At 37.8% G+C, this 21,147-nt stretch overlaps 1 protein-coding gene across 3 annotated transcripts in view; it reads left to right on the top strand.

Moving 5' to 3' along the window:
- AKAP6 (A-kinase anchoring protein 6) overlaps positions 1 to 16,228 on the top strand; it is a 621,223-nt gene extending 604,995 nt beyond the window's left edge. For all 3 annotated transcript variants that reach the window (XM_032179906.2, XM_058429369.1, XM_032179908.2), the window contains 2 exons: positions 6,144 to 9,557; positions 14,536 to 16,228. In XM_032179906.2, the coding sequence (XP_032035797.1) occupies positions 6,144 to 9,515 (3,372 nt within the window). In that variant the 3' untranslated portion in view covers positions 9,516 to 9,557; positions 14,536 to 16,228. The remainder of the gene's footprint in view (positions 1 to 6,143; positions 9,558 to 14,535) is intronic.
- Positions 16,229 to 21,147: the final 4,919 nt, after the last annotated feature.

Genomic DNA, 21,147 nt, shown 5'->3' on the forward strand with positions numbered 1-21,147 from the left:
CTTTAACGTTATTGTCAATCTGATAGATAGTGAGCAGGATTTGATTGCTCTAATGTGTCAGTTGTGATAGAATTTCACAGACAATGGACTTGCCTTTTTTAAAAAAAGGTTATTTTCAGGAAATAGAAAGTTCTTGAGCTATGGGCCTTGCTGAGGACCGGGCAAGTGTCTTTTCTCATTTGGTTGTCTTTGTGGGATAAGTCCAGCTGGGATATGAAAAGACAAATGTATCACCTCATTTACAGTGCAGTAGAGGTGACTAAGGGGCCTAATCAATGTTTCTTTCATTGACTCTTTTTCGTACCAAAGACATTAGTCAACCAACCTCCAGTCTTAAACACTGTTATGGTTATTTAGGATTCAGCCATACTATCCTCTCCTCACTTCACTAGAGGGAATATATGCTGATAGCTGCCAGTCATTGCACCCCTACTGTGTACCAGGCTCTCCCCATAGGACTTTACATAAATTTTAGTAATGTAAAGCTCCCAACAATCTATAAGACAGATACAATGTACTGTAATTGTCCCAGATAAACAAATGATGGAACTGAGGCATATAGAAGTTAAATAACTTGTCTGGGATCATACAGCTAACATATGGGAGGGCTGATCCAGGATTCAAACCCAAACCTGTATGAATACCTCCTCCAGTTGCAAAATGGCTGATAAACATTGAGCATTATTCTTTTTATCCTAATTTCTATTTTCTTCTATATTTTTTCTTGCTGACGCTGAATCCATTCTCTGCTCAATAAGAGGCGGAGTACTACAAACTCAGAGTTCTCTTAAAAGTTATCTTTCCATTTTCAGAGATGGAAGCAGCTGTTTGTCATTGTTCTTACATAGTTTGTTTGTTTGTTTAGAGACAGGGTATTGCTCTATTGTCAGGCTGGTGTGCAGTGGCAGGATCACGGCTCACTGCGGTGTTGAACTCGTGGCCTCAAGCAATCCTTCCACCTCAGCCTCCAGAGTAGCTAGGACAACAGGCACATGCCACCATACCTGGCTAATTTTAAAAAATTTTTACATTAAGACAGTGTCTCACTATGTTTCCCGGGCTGCTCTCAAACTCCTGGGCTCAAGCGATCCTCCTGCCTCAGCCTCTCAAAGTGCTGGAATTACAAGCACGAGCCACTGTACCTGTCCTGCTTTTGTTTTTGTTTTCATAAAATTTCTACCTGAGTCTAATTTAGGAAAATAATTATGTAACTAATGCTCAGACACTTTGGTTTAGGTTCAGGGTTGGGGGTACCAAGAAAAGCAGAGTAAATATATGAATGTTGGCATTTCCCCTAGTTTAAATTGATTCATCTATCCTAAGCTATATGTTATTTTCTCTCACCTCTCCATCACCCCCTCAAACGTGTGTGTTCTTCTTTTCACCCTGAGGTAAATATATACACCTTTATTCAATTACGGTTATTCCTGCTTATGTTTTTGTCACTTTTATTTATTTGTATGTTATTGTTGTGTTCTACTTTTCTCCAGATAAATCTCTCCTGCCTGGTTTTTGCATGTGGTACTGCCCAATAAACTCCTGGATCTAGAATAAACAGGGGGAACACATATTACAAAACCTTCTTAAAGGTTCTGCACATTCTGAGTACCAGAAGTTTGACTGTAACATTCAGTTCATCCTAGTCTTTTTGAGATTTTTGAGAAAAAAATCTTTCAAAAGATGCAACTTTTGAAAGGAAATTAAAGGTATCTAGAGGCAGCTATATCAGTTCTCTATTAGGTTATTGTTTTGTAGACTGTCAAGTTCCTTTATCTTTACTCTTTAGCTAATAAAGTATTTCTCATCTCATACACACCCACCATTTAAGCTAAAATTGTAAGAAAATCCAGGAAATGCAATCATGGGAGACCTAACTCAATTAAAGTCATACACATGCAGAGAGTATTAATTGAGATGTGTATTACCTGCCACAGTTGGAATCTTGGTTCTTTCTTCTTTTTTTGTCATCATCATAATCATTTCTCTGCCACTTTTATTACTTTCTCTGTATATGTTGTGCTAATATAAATAAAATGCTTCCAAGTATAAAAATAATAAAATAAACTAGCATTATTTAATTCCATTTGTTTCTTGAGCAGATCTGTATAGCTGTGTGTGTATGTGTGTCTGTGTTTGTGTGTGTGTGTGTGTGTGTGTGTGTGTGTAATTATTTATATAATGCCTTGGTTTGGGCCAAAATTCTGTACCCATGCAGCAAGTTTATGAATAGAAGACCCTTGCATGAATTAATTCAGAATTATTTCTGGAATTGCAGGCTCTCTTTTGGAACCTCATTTACTACTCCCTATCCATATGGTCTCATTCAAATACTCTTAGATTTTGTCTAAATTCATTTAGATTTATCACTGTGTCAAAGACAGGAACATTGTGCCTTTTTAAAAAAGTACCAAATAGTTCCTCTGGGAAAACAACAACAACGAAAACAAACGTTTGATTAGCTTGAGCATTATTGGTTATATTGGGCTATCATCAAAGAGAGCATTCAACCAAATAATTTTCCCATCAGTTACATCTTTGTATATGCAAATCTTTTTTTTCCCAAAGAGAACTTTTTTAGTTATATAAATACTCTAATGTCTTTCTTGGAAACTTTTCCCACATTCTTGCCCCAGGGGTATATTGTATGGTCGAAGTTAAATCCTGAGGAAATGGAGATTTTATTGAAAATATTGACAGAATTTAATCCACAACAGAAAGGGAGTGAGCGAAGGCAGAGTGAGTAGCACTTCTTTAATATGAAAAAGTTTAAAGTCTAAAGTGAATGATTTTCTAATGACTCCTATAAGATATTTCCTGGAATTGACATACAAAAAATTTTCAGAAATCACAATAAATATAAGAGGTTTATAAGAGCAGAGAGTTAATAAAAGAACAGTATTACATCCAAAAGTTTAATCTTTTCCTATGGAAATTCTCCACTCCAACTACAGCTATTTGTCAGTGTTCCTTCCCCACCACACACACACACAGATACCAAAATCCTCAGATGCCCAAGTCCCTGATATAAAATGGTTTATTATTTGCATATAACCTACGGTCATCCTCTCTCTTTACTTTAAATCATCTCTAGATTACTTACAGTAGTTCATACAATGCCTATACATCAGTTGACACAGGGAAAATTTAAGTTTTTTTTTGTAACTGTGAAATTTTTTTTTACAAATATATTTGATCTGCGGTTTGTTGAATTCATGAATTTGGAACCCATAGGTATGGAGGGCCAACTATATTTTATTGAGCAAAGGAATTTTTTCCTTTAGGTGCTGCTATAAGTTTTAGAGTTTCTTAGGCTGGAATTTGTAAAGCCATAAAGGCAGCATTTGGTCAGAAAACGACTGTGTCATGGAAGATGAGTCTGAGTTGCAGGTGCCACTTGGGCTTAGCTCCCAGCCCATCCAGATGGCACAATTCCCGCTTCTCCATGTGAGCCCCTAGGTTTGGGGTCCTTGTGGAAAATCTATGCTGCTAAATGTTAAAGTCAACCAGAGAGTTACAAAAAGAGCTCCTTTGAAAGACTAATTCAATTATTTATTAGCACTCTCAGAGTACAGTGTCAGCCAAGATAGTATTTGAAATTAATATACTATTTGATTAGACTGATTGATTGTTCCTACAGCTGAAGATTTTAACATTCATTAGCCATACTAACTGGCCATTAGTACTTCCTTTATCAGCAAGCAAAGAATAAACAGAAATTCTAATAAAAATTCATCACAGTGAAGGTACTCCATACCTAAGCCACTGTGATGATTGCTGGGTACTAGATTAACTGCTGTAACATTGGCAGTGGGAAAGATTTCTCTTAGAAAATTTTAAAATTTCCCTTAATTAATGTTTACCTTGTAACCGGACTCTTAAACTTAAGTAGGCTATACAGACAATCTCTTACATACCCAGTATACTAAAGTGCTAATGGATATTTTATACTTAATGTGTTTGTGTGGTACCCTTTAACTATTAGTTTCAGGAAGGATTGAGGGCTTCTTAGGAAAGTTTTGCTAATGTGCTGCAGGTGAAGCTTTTTCCCCACTACTGAGGAATAAAAGCATCATGGGCTGTTTTTCAACCAGACAGTTAAAATAATTCTGACATTAATACAAATACGCTAGCCTGTTATGCTGTGTGATACCTCTCTCTTTCTACCATGTCGTGAATCCCTTGTGGTTTTAATAGCAAATTGGAAGGTATGGTGTGAAGAAGAGAATGAAGCAGGCAGAGGAAACCCTTTATGAATTGACCCAAGACCACACTAGGGCGATTCTGCATGTATTAAGAATTATAGCTACTGGCTGGATGTGGTGGCTCACACCTGTAATCCCAGCACTTTGGGAGGCCAAAGTGGGAGAATCACTTGAATCCAGGAGTTCAAGACCAGCCTGGGCAACATAGTGACACCCGGTCTCTACAAAAAATAAAAATTAGCCAGGTGTGGTGGCACACACCTGTAGTCCCAGCTACTTAGGAGGCTAAGGTGGAAGGATTGTTTGAGCCTGGGATGTTGAGACTGCAGTGAGCCGTGATTACACTACTGCACTCCAGCCTGAGCGACAGAGCGAGATTGTGTCAAAAAAAGAAATATATCTGTATATATTTCTATATGGCCACCTCATACTGCCTGCCTCCTCAGCACTTCGCAAGCACTAGCTTATTTAATACTCAGAATGATCTTGAAAAATTGATAGTGCTATCCCCATTTTACAGGCAATGAGACTGTTGCTCAGAAAGGTTATTAAGCAACTTGCCCAAGGTCAAGCATATGGTAAGCAGCAAAGTCAGCCCTTCAACCAGTCTGCAAGTTCTAGTGCCATACTCATCTGCTTGGCTACCCTGCGTAAGCATAAGCTGAACTTAGAAGTTCTGTTTGTGTTTCTGTCTGTAGGTGAGCTCATCAAGGCCTGCACCATATATACACATATATATATGTGTGTGTGTATATATATATATATATATGTGTGTGTATATGTATATATATATACACATATATATGTGTGTGTATATATATATATGTATCTATGTATATAAAATCTTTCTTGACTCTAGCATGAATTCAGACAGCTGGAGAGCAAGTAAGGACAGTGAAGGAATTTGAACAGAGTCCAGGAGCCTAGCCAGCTACTGTGTCCCAAAATATGTCAAGCTCTATCTAAACAGAGGCAGAGCCAAGAAGTCTAAGGAAACATCAGGGGTCCCAAGTGGGCAGGCAGAGAGCAGCATAAGGGAATCTGGGCTACTTCATCCTGGGGTGGTCAGGAAAGTCTTCAAATAATTATTCTGGTGCTGGTGTGGGCTGGAGTGAGAGGTTCCTGTCTATAAGAAATGGGGGAAGGACTAACAGTAGTGAGCCAAGTTAACAAGGACCAAAGTGAAGTCTCTGTCACAGAGAGAGACTGGAAAAGAAAGGAGCTGAGAGAACTTTGACTAAGAAATTGCCCTGGAGCATTCAGGGTCTAGGAAGATACAGGTAAGGAAAACAGTCAAGTGTTGCTAATCTTATGTCTGATTGGGAGCAGGGCCACGATCTGAAAAGACCGATCCCTGAATAGGAACACAGAGGAAGGGGTACGCAGTCATGTGCCTCTGGCCCATGAAATGCTCTAAATGGTGGCTACAACTCTATTTTAAGTCCCCAGGCAAAAGCTGCTTAAAATGGAGAACCCAGGAATAGAGGCAAGAAGGAGTTTGCCGTGTGTGGCTGCAGATAGTATTCTACTATGGACTCCAGAACTAAAATAGTATCAGTGTGAATGTACCTTAGGAGATGTCATAGGCTGTACTCTTTTCACCTTCATTCACCTGATAGTTTTCACTCTGTCCAAGATTCAAAATGTAGATGAATCAATAGGAAATGGCTAATTCCATAAATTACAATTTGACAATAATAATCTTACATTTTAGTCTATGTTATTGCCTTCAGTAACAAATTACTATTGACAGAAAAGCCTCTTTCGGTAATTTTTGGGTGTTATTTCAGAGAGGAATAGAGTTGATAATTAGACTATCTTTCAAGTCCATGCTTGGGGCAGTTTTCTTTCCTGAGTCTTCTGAGAGATTTTCAATGGATGAAATTTTCATGTTGGTGTTCCCTAATTCTTCTCCTTTTTTTTTTTTTCTTTCTCACACAGGAGACTTTGAATGTGATTGATCCTGGCTTGATGGACCTAAATGGGATGAGTGAGGATGCCCTGGAATGGGATGAAATGGACATAAGTAACAAGTTAATTAGTTTGAATGAGGAATCAAATGACCTTGATCAAGAACCCCAACCTGTTATCTCTTCCTTGAAGCTTGGAGAGACAAGTAATGAGGACCCTGGTTATGACGAGGAGGGTGATAACCATGGGGGATCTCAGTATGCCTCAAATATTACTGCCCCCTCAAGTCCACACATTTACCAGGTATACAGCCTCCACAATGTTGAACTCTATGAGGACAACCACATGCCATTTCTGAAAAACAATCCAAAGGTCACTGGCATGACACAGCCTAATGTTTTAACTAAGAGTCTCAGTAAAGACTCTTCATTTTCATCTACCAAATCTTTGCCAGATCTTCTAGGCGGTTCCAATTTGGTAAAGCCCTGCGCATGTCATGGAGGAGACATGAGCCAGAATTCAGGCAGTGAGAGTGGAATTGTCAGTGAAGGAGACACAGAAACCACTACCAACTCTGAAATGTGCTTGCTCAATGCAGTGGATGGGTCCCCAAGTAACCTTGAAACTGAACATCTGGACCCACAAATGGGAGATGCAGTTAACGTGTTAAAGCAAAAATTTAAAGATGAGGGGGAATGCATTAAGCTTCCAAATAGCTCTCAGTCGTCCATTTCACCAGTGGGTTGTGTAAATGGAAAAGTTGGAGATTTAAACAGTGTTACCAAACATACCCCTGATTGTTTGGGAGAAGAATTACAAGGAAAACATGATGTGTTTACATTTTATGATTACTCATACCTCCAAGGCTCAAAACTCAAATTACCAATGATAATGAAACAGTCACAAAGCGAAAAAGCACATGTGGAGGATCCCCTGCTTCGTGGTTTTTATTTTGATAAAAAATCATGCAAATCTAAACATCAGACTACAGAGTTACAACCAGATGTACCTCCCCATGAAAGGATTTTGGCAAGTGCATCTCATGAAATGGATCGCATTTCATATAAAAGTGGCAATATAGAAAAGACATTCACTGGCATGCAGAATACCAAACAGCTCTCCCTTTTATCTCATAGTTCATCTATTGAGTCCCTTTCTCCAGGGGGTGATTTATTTGGACTGGGCATCTTTAAAAATGGCAGTGACAGCCTCCAGCGAAGCACTTCTTTAGAAAGTTGGTTGACGTCCTATAAAAGCAATGAAGATCTTTTTAGCTGTCACAGCTCTGGGGATATAAGCGTGAGCAGTGGCTCAGTTGGTGAACTAAGTAAAAGAACATTAGATCTCCTGAATCGTTTGGAGAATATCCAGAGCCCCTCAGAGCAAAAGATAAAGCGAAGTGTTTCTGATATCACTCTTCAAAGCAGTTCCCAAAAGATGTCTTTTACTGGCCAGATGTCATTGGACATAGCATCTTCTATCAATGAAGACTCAGCGGCATCTCTAACAGAACTTAGCAGTAGTGACGAGCTCTCTCTTTGCTCAGAGGATATTGTGTTACACAAGAACAAGATCCCGGAATCGAATGCATCGTTCAGGAAGCGTCTGACTCGTTCAGTGGCTGATGAAAGCGATGTCAATGTCAGCATGATTGTTAATGTCTCTTGCACCTCTGCTTGCACTGATGATGAAGACGACAGCGACCTGCTCTCCAGCTCTACCCTTACCTTGACTGAAGAAGAGCTGTGCATCAAAGATGAGGATGACGACTCCAGTATTGCAACAGATGATGAAATTTATGAAGACTGCAACTTGATGTCAGGGCTAGACTACATAAAGAATGAATTACAGACCTGGATTAGGCCAAAATTGTCTTTGACAAGAGATAAGAAAAGGTGCAATGTCAGTGATGAGATGAAGGGCAGTAAAGATGTAAGTAGCAGTGAGATGACCAATCCCTCTGATACTCTGAATATTGAGACCCTTCTAAATGGCTCTGTAAAACGTGTCTCTGAAAATAATGGAAATGGTAAGAATTCATCTCATACGCGTGAGTTAGGAACAAAGGGTGAAAATAAGAAAACTATTTTCAAAGTTAATAAAGATCCATATGTGGCTGACATGGAAAATGGCAACATTGAAGGTATTCCAGAAAGGCAAAAGGACAAACTGAATGGGACTTCAAAGGTATCAGAAAATCTTGGTTCAAATGGAAAAGAGATTTCAGAGAGTGAGCATTGTAAGTGTAAAGCACTTATGGATAGTTTAGATGATTCAAATACTGCTGGCAAGGAATTTGTTTCCCAAGATGTTAGACATCTTCCAAAGAAGTGTCCAAATCACCACCATTTTGAAAATCAAAGCACTGCCTCTACTCCCACTGAGAAGTCATTCTCAGAACTGGCTTTAGAAACCAGGTTTAACAACAGACAAGACTCCGATGCGCTGAAATCATCTGATGATGCACCGAGTATGGCTGGAAAATCTGCTGGTTGTTGTCTAGCACTTGAACAAAACGGAACAGAGGAAAATGCTTCTATCAGCAACATTTCCTGTTGCAACTGTGAGCCAGATGTTTTCCATCAAAAAGATGCCGAAGATTGTTCAGTACACAACTTTGTTAAGGAAATCATTGACATGGCTTCGACAGCCCTAAAAAGTAAATCTCAACCTGAAAACGAGGTGGCTGCTCCTACTTCATTAACTCAAATCAAGGAGAAAGTGTTGGAGCATTCTCACCGACCCATCCAGCTGAGAAAAGGGGACTTTTATTCGTATTTATCTCTCTCATCTCATGACAGTGATTGTGGGGAGGTCACCAATTACATAGAAGAGAAAAGCAGCACTCCGTTGCCGCTAGACACCACGGACTCAGGCTTAGATGACAAGGAAGATATTGAATGCTTCTTTGAGGCCTGTGTTGAGGGTGACTCTTATGGAGAGGAGCCTTGTTTCTCTAGTGTTCCTCCAAATGAATCTGCAGTTCCCAGCGAAGCTGCCATGCCACTACAAGCAACAGCATGTTCTTCTGAGTTCAGTGATAGTTCTCTTTTAGCTGATGATGCAGATACAGTGGCTCTTTCAAGTCCTTCCTCTCAGGAAAGAGCTGAGGGTGGAAAGGAAGTGAATGGTTTGCCCCAAACTTCCAATGGCTGTGCAGAAAACGTAGAGTTTACTCCTTCAAAGCTTGACAGTGAAAAGGAAAGTTCCGGAAAACCAGGTGAATCTGGAATGCCAGAAGAGCATAATGCTGCTTCAGCCAAATCTAAAGTTCAAGACCTCTCCTTGAAGGCAAATCAGCCAACAGACAAGGCTGCATTGCATCCCAGCCCCAAAACTTCAACCTGTGAAGAAAATCTTCTGAACCTTCATGAAGAACGACATAGAAATATGCATAGGTAGAATGTACCCCCTCCCCAAGCATGAAAATCATCTCACTGAAAGGTACGTATAGTCCTCATGCCATATATGTATTTAAAATATTGAGTTCAGGTCAGCAAAACCATGGTAGGAGAAAAGGCTAGTCAGAATGACCAATTACGGCAGACAGTTATCTGAATAAGACATTTAGGTAGCAGAAATGCTCCCAACAACGAAAGTAACTGTGAAGCAAAAGAAAAAAAAACAGGGAAAATTGACATTCTTAGTGACATTCTCTTTATTACATCATTCTGGCAAGAATACAAAATTTGAGGAAGTAGTTGAACAATTTAAGGCCTCAAATTCTTCCATTGAGGGAGAATAAAAAGGTTATCCAAATCGCAATTATACTCCATCATCAAAATGCATGCACAGTAACAATGCTCTCCACTTCAGTTTCCTGCACAGAGAGCTGTCCGTTCTCTTCAGTGCCTGCAGATGAACAATGATTAGGCTAAAGGCTGCATCTCCTGATTTGGCCCTTCCTTTTATGCTTCTGTCTAATGTAACTATCGTCACATTTGCTTTCCCAGTAGAAGACTGTGCTGTCACAACTCCTAATCATGGCTATGTCTAAGGATTCAAACAGGAGGGGAAAGTTGGTGTTAAAGAAGAGGCTCTTATTTATCCACATACAGATTGAGAACAGGCGCAGAAAGCAAATGCAGAGAGAATACATGACAAGTTAATGGCGTTTTGATAAAAACAGAATTTTTGAATTTTGCCTGAAGGCGACAGGCTGATTTCCATCAAATTTTTTAAGAAAGTCATTCCACTCTTCATATTTAATAAGACAGCTATTGATCGATAATTCCAAGATGATGATGTGTCTCTAAAAGTGACACAAAGATTCTGTTATTTCCCATTTCTAAGCCCCAGTGATGAATATACTTTCTCAATCAAGTTTAAAGAAAATTTGAGCTTTCAAATGTGAGAGTCATATTTCACCCAAGTATGAGATGCCTAATGCCACCTCCCCCCCCCACTCCAGAAGCTTAATGCCATCACCTAAACTCGTGCTATAGGAAATGAATTACAGAAGCAATCTACCCTAATTTGTTAACTTATTCAAATAACAGTTATTATACTTAACTATGCTAAAGATTATCTTTTTTGTGGCAGATTGTTTATTTTTTGATGAGCCTAATTACTGATTTTCTAAAAGTAATTTACATTTATTACAAATACATCTTTTAAAATGTGACAGATAAATGTTGTTCCCATAATGTATTATGAAAAAGTTACTATTTAAAAACACATTATTTAATTTGAAAGATGAATGGCAAACATCATTATTTTTTTTCCTGCAACACCTGTGCCCTAAGCTTATTAAAATGTGTGATTCTGTGTAGAGCTGCTAGAAATGGGGACTAAGGGGGGCATCTATACCATCTATACCCTAAAAATAAACTCAATATGCAAAATTGAAGAAAGGCATCCCACTTACTAATATAGCTCAACTAATTTTCTGTGTTTCAGACTCTATTTACAATTGGCTGCAAGTGAGAACAAAAGTAGGAGAGAGAGAAATGTATTTTCTGTGAAACATGTCCACCCTATAATCACATTCTCCATCAGTATGCAGTAAAACTGACCATTAAGGGAGAGTAACTGCAATTCCATAAGCTGCTTCAAAACAAGTTCTATTAGAACCGATTGTACTGCTGGCTCTGCCAACCTCCGCAGAAGGGCTGGTAGAGCCTGGCTGATTTTGTTTTCTGAAAGGGGATAAAGGCTTGAAAGCAACACCACTCTGAGCATGACATCATGTGACTGTGACCCTCAAGTCACCAGTCATGCTGAGATCTGGAGCTCCAGAAGCTCTGGCACTGGAGAAGCCTTTGCGATGCACTCTCCCTTTTTTGATCCTCTGGGAATTTCTTCTCTCTCTTACACAGAAGTAGAATTGAAATGAAATGTAAATGATGAGCAGCTCCATCTTTAGACTTGGAGGTAGTGAATGTGCTGGTGGATCTGTGTAACCCTCACATTTTACAAGCAGGGACAGTGTCAAACTAGCAGCCAGCCCGTCTGCCAGTCAGCAGTATTTTTTGTTAAGCCCCGGTGATGCCTGGCCTTATCTCGGGCAAAGGGAGAAACAGCCAGATTTTACTTCTGCAGAACTCACATCGCCCCCAAGTGACTTGTTATAGGCCTAGAGCCATTTAAATAGCCATATTTACTGGTCCTATTCAGGATTTTTTTCAGTATCATGTGGACAAAACATCTGGATGCCTGAAATTTTTGCCAGACGTTAGCATTGGATAACTGGGTATAAATAGTCACATATTGTTAAAATACTGTCAACCAGGACAAGTTATTTAATCTCAAAATGTTGACCTGCCTTCTGTATTTAATGTCAAGAATACATAGTAAAATTGTTTGATAAATATGAGGTTTCATGTCTACAAGAGCTTAATTGTTGTCATTGTTCTTTCTACAAGTTCAGAAAAAGAAAAAGCTGTGCTTTTTAAAGTCATTTGAACACCATCAGTTGGGATGCTCTTTTTATGAGGACAGTAAAATTCACCAAATTCCATTTGCTTGGTTTTTTTTTTTTCCAGAACTAAGTTTTCAGATGATGAAATGATTGTAATGCCACCCAGAAGAGATATAACTTAGAATAGCAGATAGAGTCTGCAACAGTAGCAAAAATGTTTTTCAGATTTTCAAAGGTTTTTTATTTACTGTGTTCTAATTAAAAACCCACTGAAACTGCTTGAGAAGTTTTAACATGATCTAACAGTATGCATTTGCACTGATTTCCAGGCATACTGCTGTGCTTTTCACTATTTTCATTTATGTGTCATGTTTCTATAAAAATAGAGAGGTCAGTTACAGCAAATCACATCAAAGGAAAGGTATCTGGATAGATCCAGATCTTTCTGCCTAATTTAGAGGAAGCACATAATGTATGTCTGGAGTGCCTCCTAGGACCTGCCTAAGAGATGTACTTTGCGCTAATCTTTTTGCTGTATTCTGACAGTTATTTCTTCATAATCCTCATCATAAGCCTCTGATCTTTGATGAATGGTTTAACCCTAAACTTCAGGCTGGATAAATCCCATGGTATAAAAATTTAACTCATCATATGCGGCCACTGTGTGCTTTTTCTTTCCCTTTTGGTCTGCTCTAGTGATTTGGGGTTTTGTTTTACTATGTGTATGTGTATGAGTGTGGTGTTTTAGGGGGTGGGGTGAGGAGCTGTATTTACTTACAGTGCATGTATTTCCTTTAGAACTTTTTAGCTTTATTGCCTTTTCTACTTTATTGGTCTGTAAATGTGATAGTTGGTGGCCAGTAGATTTTAGATTTTAGGCAATTACTTGTATTTGTGCATGCTCAAGTACACACAGAGAGAGTATTAAATACTGCTGCTCAGATTTTACAAACTGAGAAAGCTGTGAGAGCATACATTTCTCATGTACATAGCACAATTCTCATTCTGTTAATTGGATTGACATTAGGTGCTTAATATTTTCCAAAGCTGGTCAACCAGGTTTACAAAACTACCTTTGGTGATTGTGTATGAATTTTTCACTTGACAATACAGGTATAATCTTATCAAACTTACCTTTAAAATCACTTTAATAAACCAATGTTTTGCTGGATGTGAAGTGTCTTTAAATTATCTGGCACTTCTGAATACCTAGCCCTGCTATGCTAAATAACAAGGATGTTATTAGGCATCACCTATCACCTATCTCACACACACACACACGCACACACACTCACACCCCAGATCTGTGCCTCAGCCAATTTGGCCTGCCCATTTCCAAGTGGGCCAAGTTGAAAGAATTGATTACCCAGAGAGAATTTAAATGCCAGCATTTAGTAAGACCAGATTTGCCTCACCTAAGGAATCCCTATTCTGTGGCCAGATTTCAAATGAGTCATGTCCTCAGCATTTGAACAATGTACCGGGCTTTCTTGTGTTACTGCATTATTTTACTATACCAAATTTCGTGCCATCTGTTTCTGTCTGTCTCCCCTTGTTCTTTATCTACTTTTTCTTCTTTCTCCAACTCCCCATGGCTCCAGCCAAACCACTTTTTGTTAAGGTTTTTCTGGCTCTTAAGTTGAAAGATTGTAGAAAAACAGAGAGCAAGACAAAGAGAATATTCGTTCTTGAAGGACAGACAGTAAAGCAACCTGATATGACACATCAGAACTCAGTTTAAGCCCAGACAAGCAAAAGCCTGCTTTCTTTGAGAGCTGGTTAGGGGACTTAGAATAATTGCATCCTGCATTGCCTAAACTTGGTATTTAGGTGTTCCTCATATTTGACCAGTTGCTTTTAGCCATTTAGAAATAGGCAGAATGGATCGAGTTTGGAACAAATTTATATCATAGCCATGAGATGTACAAATATAATTGAATCCGTCTCGTTTCCACAATGCTGTATGTACCTTAAATGAAATGCATTACTATTTGAGCTAGGAGCCCCAGTTGTATCTTTTTGTAGGCTGGCACACTTAGGATAATCACAATGTTATGAATATTTCACCACTATACAATAGTGGAATTGTTCGATATCATACATAAAATCACCGCAGCAAGGGTTAAGCCCGACAGCCTATCAGTTCCCAGTGTGTGGAATCATTGTACATTGTAAATACTTTGCGGCATCACTTGGCATCAGCGGCGTCACGTTTTCATATTGGTTTGAAGCTATTTTGATGTTCCAAACTGAGTTCACAGGCAAAAGAGTGGATGAGATCCAGAGAAAAGGTCAAACTTGATGATTTTTCTTGTTTTCTTTGAAACCACATCTTTTTTTTAAAAAATCAATGTATTTTTCACATCTACACTGAGACTTTTTTTGTCAGTAATGTGAAGCTTGGGCTATTAAAATTATTTATATTTTATGTATCTTTTTATTTCAGAACATTAGCAAGTAGTCCCACAATTGCAGCCTTCACTGGTTCCTCAAAGGGCTTGGTTTTGCTAATGAAAAATACATTTCTGAAACCTTTTCTTGTCACTTTTTTGTTTCTTGTAGATGCGCCTGGCTGCAACTCAGGGGTGGCCTCATCCTCCCGCCCTGGGCTGGTCTCTGGTTCCATCACGTTTGTCACTGCCGTTTATTACATTGACTTCTCCCAAGATGAATCTTCCTTCCAAATGTGTTTTCTCCACACGAGCCTTGTGATCTGAATGTGTGCGCTGGTTCTCTTTAGGTGATCGTCTTTGAAGTTCAGCAAAGCTGCTTGTTCTCCCACGGATTCCTGTCCCAAGCTACCTCTACCAACCCTCTCTCTCCAGCTAGACTTTTCTCTTTGCCTCCTCCCCTCCCTTCCACTCTTTAAAGTTCTGCAGTTCACCAACTGGTGGTCCATTAAATTCTCCTGTCTAGAATGACCCCCCACCAGTACTTGACCAATTTCATGTTTCAATCTGGATTTTTTTTTAATGGTATGATGACTGTGTTTATTGAAAGAGTTTTACCTAAAAAGCCAACATTTGAATTGATTGCAGCATAGAGAAGAAACACTGGTCCTTCTTTCAAAATTAAGCAACTATTAAAAGCGCCATTTTATTTATTTCATTTAAAAAATAATCTATGCAGCATTTCAAGAAACAACCATACGGTGTTGTATACTACAAACTGGTGACATTCTACTATTGAATTATGTACAACATTTTCATTTTTTATGCTTCTTGAGGTGGTAATGAGAAAAAAGTTTTTTAAAAAAGTGTGCCTTGCTGTATTTCTTATACCATTTATTAAAAAGCTGCTTTCATGGTAAAATTATGTTGGTTTGAAAGGAGGAAATAGCAAGGTTAAGATGTGTGAATAATTTCTGTATATATGTATAACCGAGTACAAACATTGATGTATAATGACAGTATAAAATGCTTTCATGTTTGTGATGTCTAGTGATGTGGAAAATATAAGCCTTAAATCCATTAGATTGCATGGTAATTAAAATTGGCATAATAAACACAGATTATTGGGGGAAAAGGAAAATTAGTGATCTCTTCTACTATGTTCTTTACCAAATTGTTGCATCTGGTTCTGAAAAAGTATAGCATGTAGCAGCTTCCAAACATATTCATATTGCTTAAGAGGCTTAACATTACCTAAACTAGAGACTAGACATAAAGCCTTCAGTTTTCAGAATCTTTCTGGTCACTATAAAGATCTTGGAACAGCAAATGATTAAATGTCGTTCCCCTAAACCAATAAACATTTATACTAGATTTTTTATTTCTACTTATCATTAATGATTTGATGTTGGATTTCAGGATACCTTGTATGTCTTAATTTATTTTAAATATTTATTTTGAATGAGTTTGATAGAAAGCTAGTAGAAAAGTATAGAAAATTTGACTATTATTTATAGATTTCAGGTATATTTATATGTGTAAAAGAAATTGACAAAGAAATATTTCATCTGGCCTTTACTGACTCCTGTTAAATGCAGTTTTAAATTTATATGGTAACACCTACTTAAGTGCCTGACACAGTAGGTATTCAATAAAAATTTACTGAATTAAAGGATTAAATTAGGTGACATGGTGACATCTATCCCTTTATTTTGACACTAAAACATGGACACAACTAGAAAAAGGTACAATGCAATATAAAATCACAATAGATAATGTATATCAAATTTCTAAAAGGTAAAGAATGTTGTGGGTTCATGTAGTCACAGGAATGACAATCATTCATTTAATAGATAGTTCAGAAACACTTTTTATCTGCAAGGCACTATTCTAGATCCAGAAGATGCAATGTTGAACAAACAGACAAAGCCGTGCCCTCAGAAGGCTCTTCTGCATTAGGAACAAGTGAACACACAAATGACATGAAGTATTTGTTGCAGAGCTGAGGAAGAGAGCAAATGTAGCGATAGAGGTGCAATGAGAGAAGCAGCAGTGGGTACAAGGGGGAAGAAAAAGGACTTGCAGAGAGTGGAAAGTTAGTGGAATATTCATGAAACTTCATTGCAGGGGTAACAGAAGAAAAAGTAAATTGGGAGGACTTAATGAAAGGTCTCTTAAAAAGTTAACTTGGAGCTTTTGTATGTAAAATGCTAGGTAATAAGGACACTTTGTACAGGCTGTTTTGCACCTGATTTTGTTTCTCATTAGTACCACACCAAGATCATTTAGATGATGCTTATCTGTAATTCTACCACTTTAATAACTATTTGTATTTTTATGCCCCTTCTAATCCTTTCCATACATATTTCTAAATGGATAAATTATTCTAGGGTTCTTAATAGGTAGTAATTTGTTCAAAAGCGGTTTTAGCCAGACATCTAGTTGCAATGTTCAAGAGGATTATAGGGGAAAGAGATTAGAGATAATTGTCTGGTTAGGGGGCAGCTGGAGAAAATAAGCTAAGTTTGCAATAACAGAGTACACAAGTATAGTGGCCCAGGAGGTAGAGAAAGAACAAATCCTAGAGGCTTTGAAATTTCTAAGGGCATTCTAGACCTCTGTTGGGATATGGTATTATTTTACATACTGACACAACCTAAATTTTCTTTGGGTAGTAACTAATGTCAAGTCTACATCTACTGGTAAAACATTCAAAGAACAAACTGACAATGATGTTCTACCTACTTGTTACATGCTCATGGAAGACTGTGCAGTATTGAAAGTATTTGTTAATTATCTGTTTAGTACTAACACTAAATTTGTAGAATGACTTTCAGGTCTGTTGAACAATGCCTTTTCAGGTTGGAAGAGGAAAAATAGCCTCAATCTCCCACCCCATGTAGGCACTACCTCCCCAATTACCCTTAGAAAATGATCACACCAACTCTGCCTACACACTTCCAGTGATAGTGGTTCATTGTCTGTTAAGGCAAACTGTTCCACTGTTGGGCATATCTCTTTGTTAGAAAGTTCTTTCTTAGGTTGCTAAAATCTGCCTAGTACCCTGCTATCCTGCATTTAATTTTGCTCACTGGTCCTAGTTCTGTCTTACGGAGCAGCCCAGATTTTCTTTACTCGCTTATTCTCATGGCAACCCTGAAGATGATCGAGGCCAGTTACTCATCATCTCCCAACCACTGTTTCCTCAACTGCCCTTCATATGTCATGGTTTTCAGATCCATTCCAACCTGACTGAATGTTAACAGACAGAATTCTTGAAATTAAGGAACTGTCTTCATCATCATACATGTAGAAAAGAATCTGAACATTTAAGTGCTAAGTTTTCTCTAGAAATATATTCAAGATATGTTTATTCTATTATTGTAAATTTCAACCAATAAATAAATAAGAATCCATGACTTCCTTCAGTGGCCCAGTCCAGTGCCTAAGTCATCTTGAATCTTCTCCTTACATCAAATACAAATCTAACCTATTTCCAAGTAGGGCACTCCCTCTGCTTATTTATTCATTTATTCAGCCATTCAGCAAACATTTATTAAATGGCTACCTATGTGAGGCACTATATTTGGCATTAGGTATATAAAGGCAACTAACACATAGTATCTGTCTCCAAAGGTTTACAGTTTTTCTTCTGAAAGTGCCTTTTGTGTCCTTGAATAGAGTGATTATGACTTTTGTCTAAATTAAATGATGACCTCATTTAGTTTCTGATGAAGTTTCTCTACATTTAAGAAAATCTAGTGAGCAAAACAGTATATAAAATCATCTGGATCTGACTACCAGAAAAATTAAAGCGGTTTTAATTACAGAAAGAAAAATATTTATTAGATTTCTGGTCACTGAACAAATATGCATCTCATACAACAACAGAACAACCTAAATTTAGGGCTTCCGGAAACCTGAGTTTGATGATTTTGTTGTGTTTGGTTCATCCAGACTAGGTTTGACCCATTCTATAATTCCTAGAAACAAACTAGATGAAAATATCAATGAAATGATCCAGGTCTTTCTTACAAGTCAATTTGCTTTAGCTTCCAAAAGAAGTTGAAATTTTTTAGAATTTTAAAGAAAAACTAACTTTTCAAATGTCATATAATTCTTATATTTTGAATATAAATTGAACCAACTAAATTTACCGCTATATTTTTTTCTACATATTCTTTTTTCAATTTTCATTTTGAAAAAATTCAGACCTATGTAAAAGTTGAGAGTAGAACAAAGATACTTGGTACTCATCCCTCAGGTTCATTTATTGTTAATATTTCACCGTATTTACTTCATCTCTCTGTATACACACACACTTTTTTGTATGATTAAATCATTTGAAATTAAATTGTAGAGTATGATACTTCATCTGCAAATACTTCAGCTTGTATTAACTGAGAACATGGGCATTCTTCTCCAAGTCTACAATACCATCTTCATACTCAAGAAATGTAACATTGGCTGGGCGTGGTGGCTTACGCCTGTAATCCCAGCACTTTGGGAGGCCGAGGCGTGTGGATCACCTAAGGTCAGGAGTTCAAGATCAGCCTGGCCAACATGGTGAAACCCCGTCTCTACTAAAAATACAAAAATTAGCCAGGCATGGTAGCTGTAATCCCAGGTACTTGGGAGGCTGAGGCAGGAGAATCGCTTGGAGCCGGGAGGCAGAGGTTGCAGTGAGCCGAGATTGCACCACTGCACTCCAGCCTGGGCAAGACGAGTGAAATTTTGTCTCGAAAAAAATGTAATATTAATACAATAATACCTGATAGTTTATATTCAAATTTCTCTAAATACCCAAATTATGTCCTCTTATAGTTGTTTTTGTTTTAATGCAGGATTCACACAAAGATCATATACTGCTTTTAGTTTCCAAGTCTTTTTTTTTTTTTAAATCTTGAATAGTTTCCCTGTGCTTTGATTCTATTTTTCTTTAGGCTTTTATAACATCGACAGTTCTGAAGAGTCCAGGCCAGTCTTGCAGAATGATCCACAATCTTGATGGGTCTAGTTGTTTTCTTATTGTTAAATTCAGGGTAAATTATTTTTGTCAAGTAAATACATAGGTGACTTTGCATTCACAGCCACTCTTTAATGAAGATTGATTGAATAACTGACATTCCTGATATGTTTTAAAGCTCACAGCTTACTCTTTCAGCCCATGCTTCATCCATCTAAGGCAAGGGCCAGCAAACTGTGGCGCATGGGCCAAATTCAGCTCATTGCCTGTTCTGGTTTGACCTGTTTGAACAATTGACGAGCTTCAAACAATTTTTACATTTTCAAGTTAACAAAAGAATACTTCATGACGTGAAAATCACATGAAATTTAAATTTTGGTGTCCATGTATGAAGTTTTATTAGAACACATCCACGCACATGTTTCCATAGTCTGTGGATGCTTTGACACTATACAAAGTTATGTACTTGCAACAAAAGCCATATGGCCTGCAAAACCTAAAGCATTTACTGTCTGGATCATTACAGAAAGTTGTCTGATCCCTGGTCTATGATATTCTAAATTCTGACACATTTTCTTAGGATAGATTTCCATTTGCAAATTCAATGTAATACATAAACACCTGCAATAGTTGTGTTTTTTTTTCTTTTTACTTCCTAGATTTTATTGCATTCTCAACTTGTTTCATATTACCTTAAAAAATAAAGTGCACTTAAAGATTGTTGAACATCCACAGTTTGTTTAAGGATTTAAATTTAGTTCACTATTACTACCTGGCTTTGATTGATTTAGAGGGTTAGTCAATTACAGACTAAATAATCAGTTCAATCAAAACCATCAGAAAAATTGACACAAACTCACTTCCATGCACCAATAAACTGGAATCCTTTCTTTAAATGTTTTTCTAAAGCAATCCAAGGAATTAAATTCAGGCCATTTCACAGTCAGTTTTTTTCAAATTCATTTTTCAACTCAAAGGCAAAACCATGATCAAAATATTGTATACAGTACACCTTCAGTTCCCAACTGCTGAATTTACCAAGGAATTAAGTATTCACCACAAACCCTGGTGTGGCCATAGGTGGACACTCATTAAAAAGAAGATGTTCAAAAAGAATAATCCTTCTTTTCTTTCTTAAATTCACCTTTGATAGCACTGCCACACGTCTGGGAAGGGAACATTCAAGGAAACCTTTTAGCCACTTCTTTTTTAGAAGCAACCAAATACCTTCTATATAACAAAATGGCCCTTTAGTTTGAGAGTTGCCACATATTTGCATTTCCAGAGTAAAATAGTAGAATGATGTGGGCGGGTCAGGCCCACAATAGTATGGTTTCTTTGGCAAAGGCATTTTGGCCAATGCCGTAAGACCATTCTGGCCCTTGATTAATGGGTTCTCACCAAAGCAGAAATTATGCAGAGCTTATTTGTCCTTGCATTTTGAAGTAAATCATTGCCTGCATAAAGCAACTTTTTTGTCTCTTTTCCATTGCAACACACAGGACTTGGAATGTGTTCATATGTGTAAGATTGTCTTAGTCTGCCCAGACTGCTTGGACTGTGTTGTTTAGAAACAACAGAATTTATTGCTCAAAGTTCTGGAGACTGGGAAGTTCAAGATCAAGGCGCCAGCAGATTCAGTGTCTGAGGAGGGCTCACTCTGTGTTTCATTGATGCATCTTACTGCATCCTCATCTGGTGGAAGGGGCAGTGAACAAGCTCCCTTGGGCCCCTTTTATAAAAGCACTAATCCCATTCATGAAGACTTCACAACTGAATCACCTCCCAAAGGCTCCATCTCTTAATACGATCACATCG

The sequence above is a fragment of the Hylobates moloch genome, unplaced genomic scaffold (genome assembly GCF_009828535.3).
Source record: "Hylobates moloch isolate HMO894 unplaced genomic scaffold, HMol_V3 SCAFFOLD_16, whole genome shotgun sequence".
NCBI lineage: Eukaryota > Metazoa > Chordata > Mammalia > Primates > Hylobatidae > Hylobates > Hylobates moloch.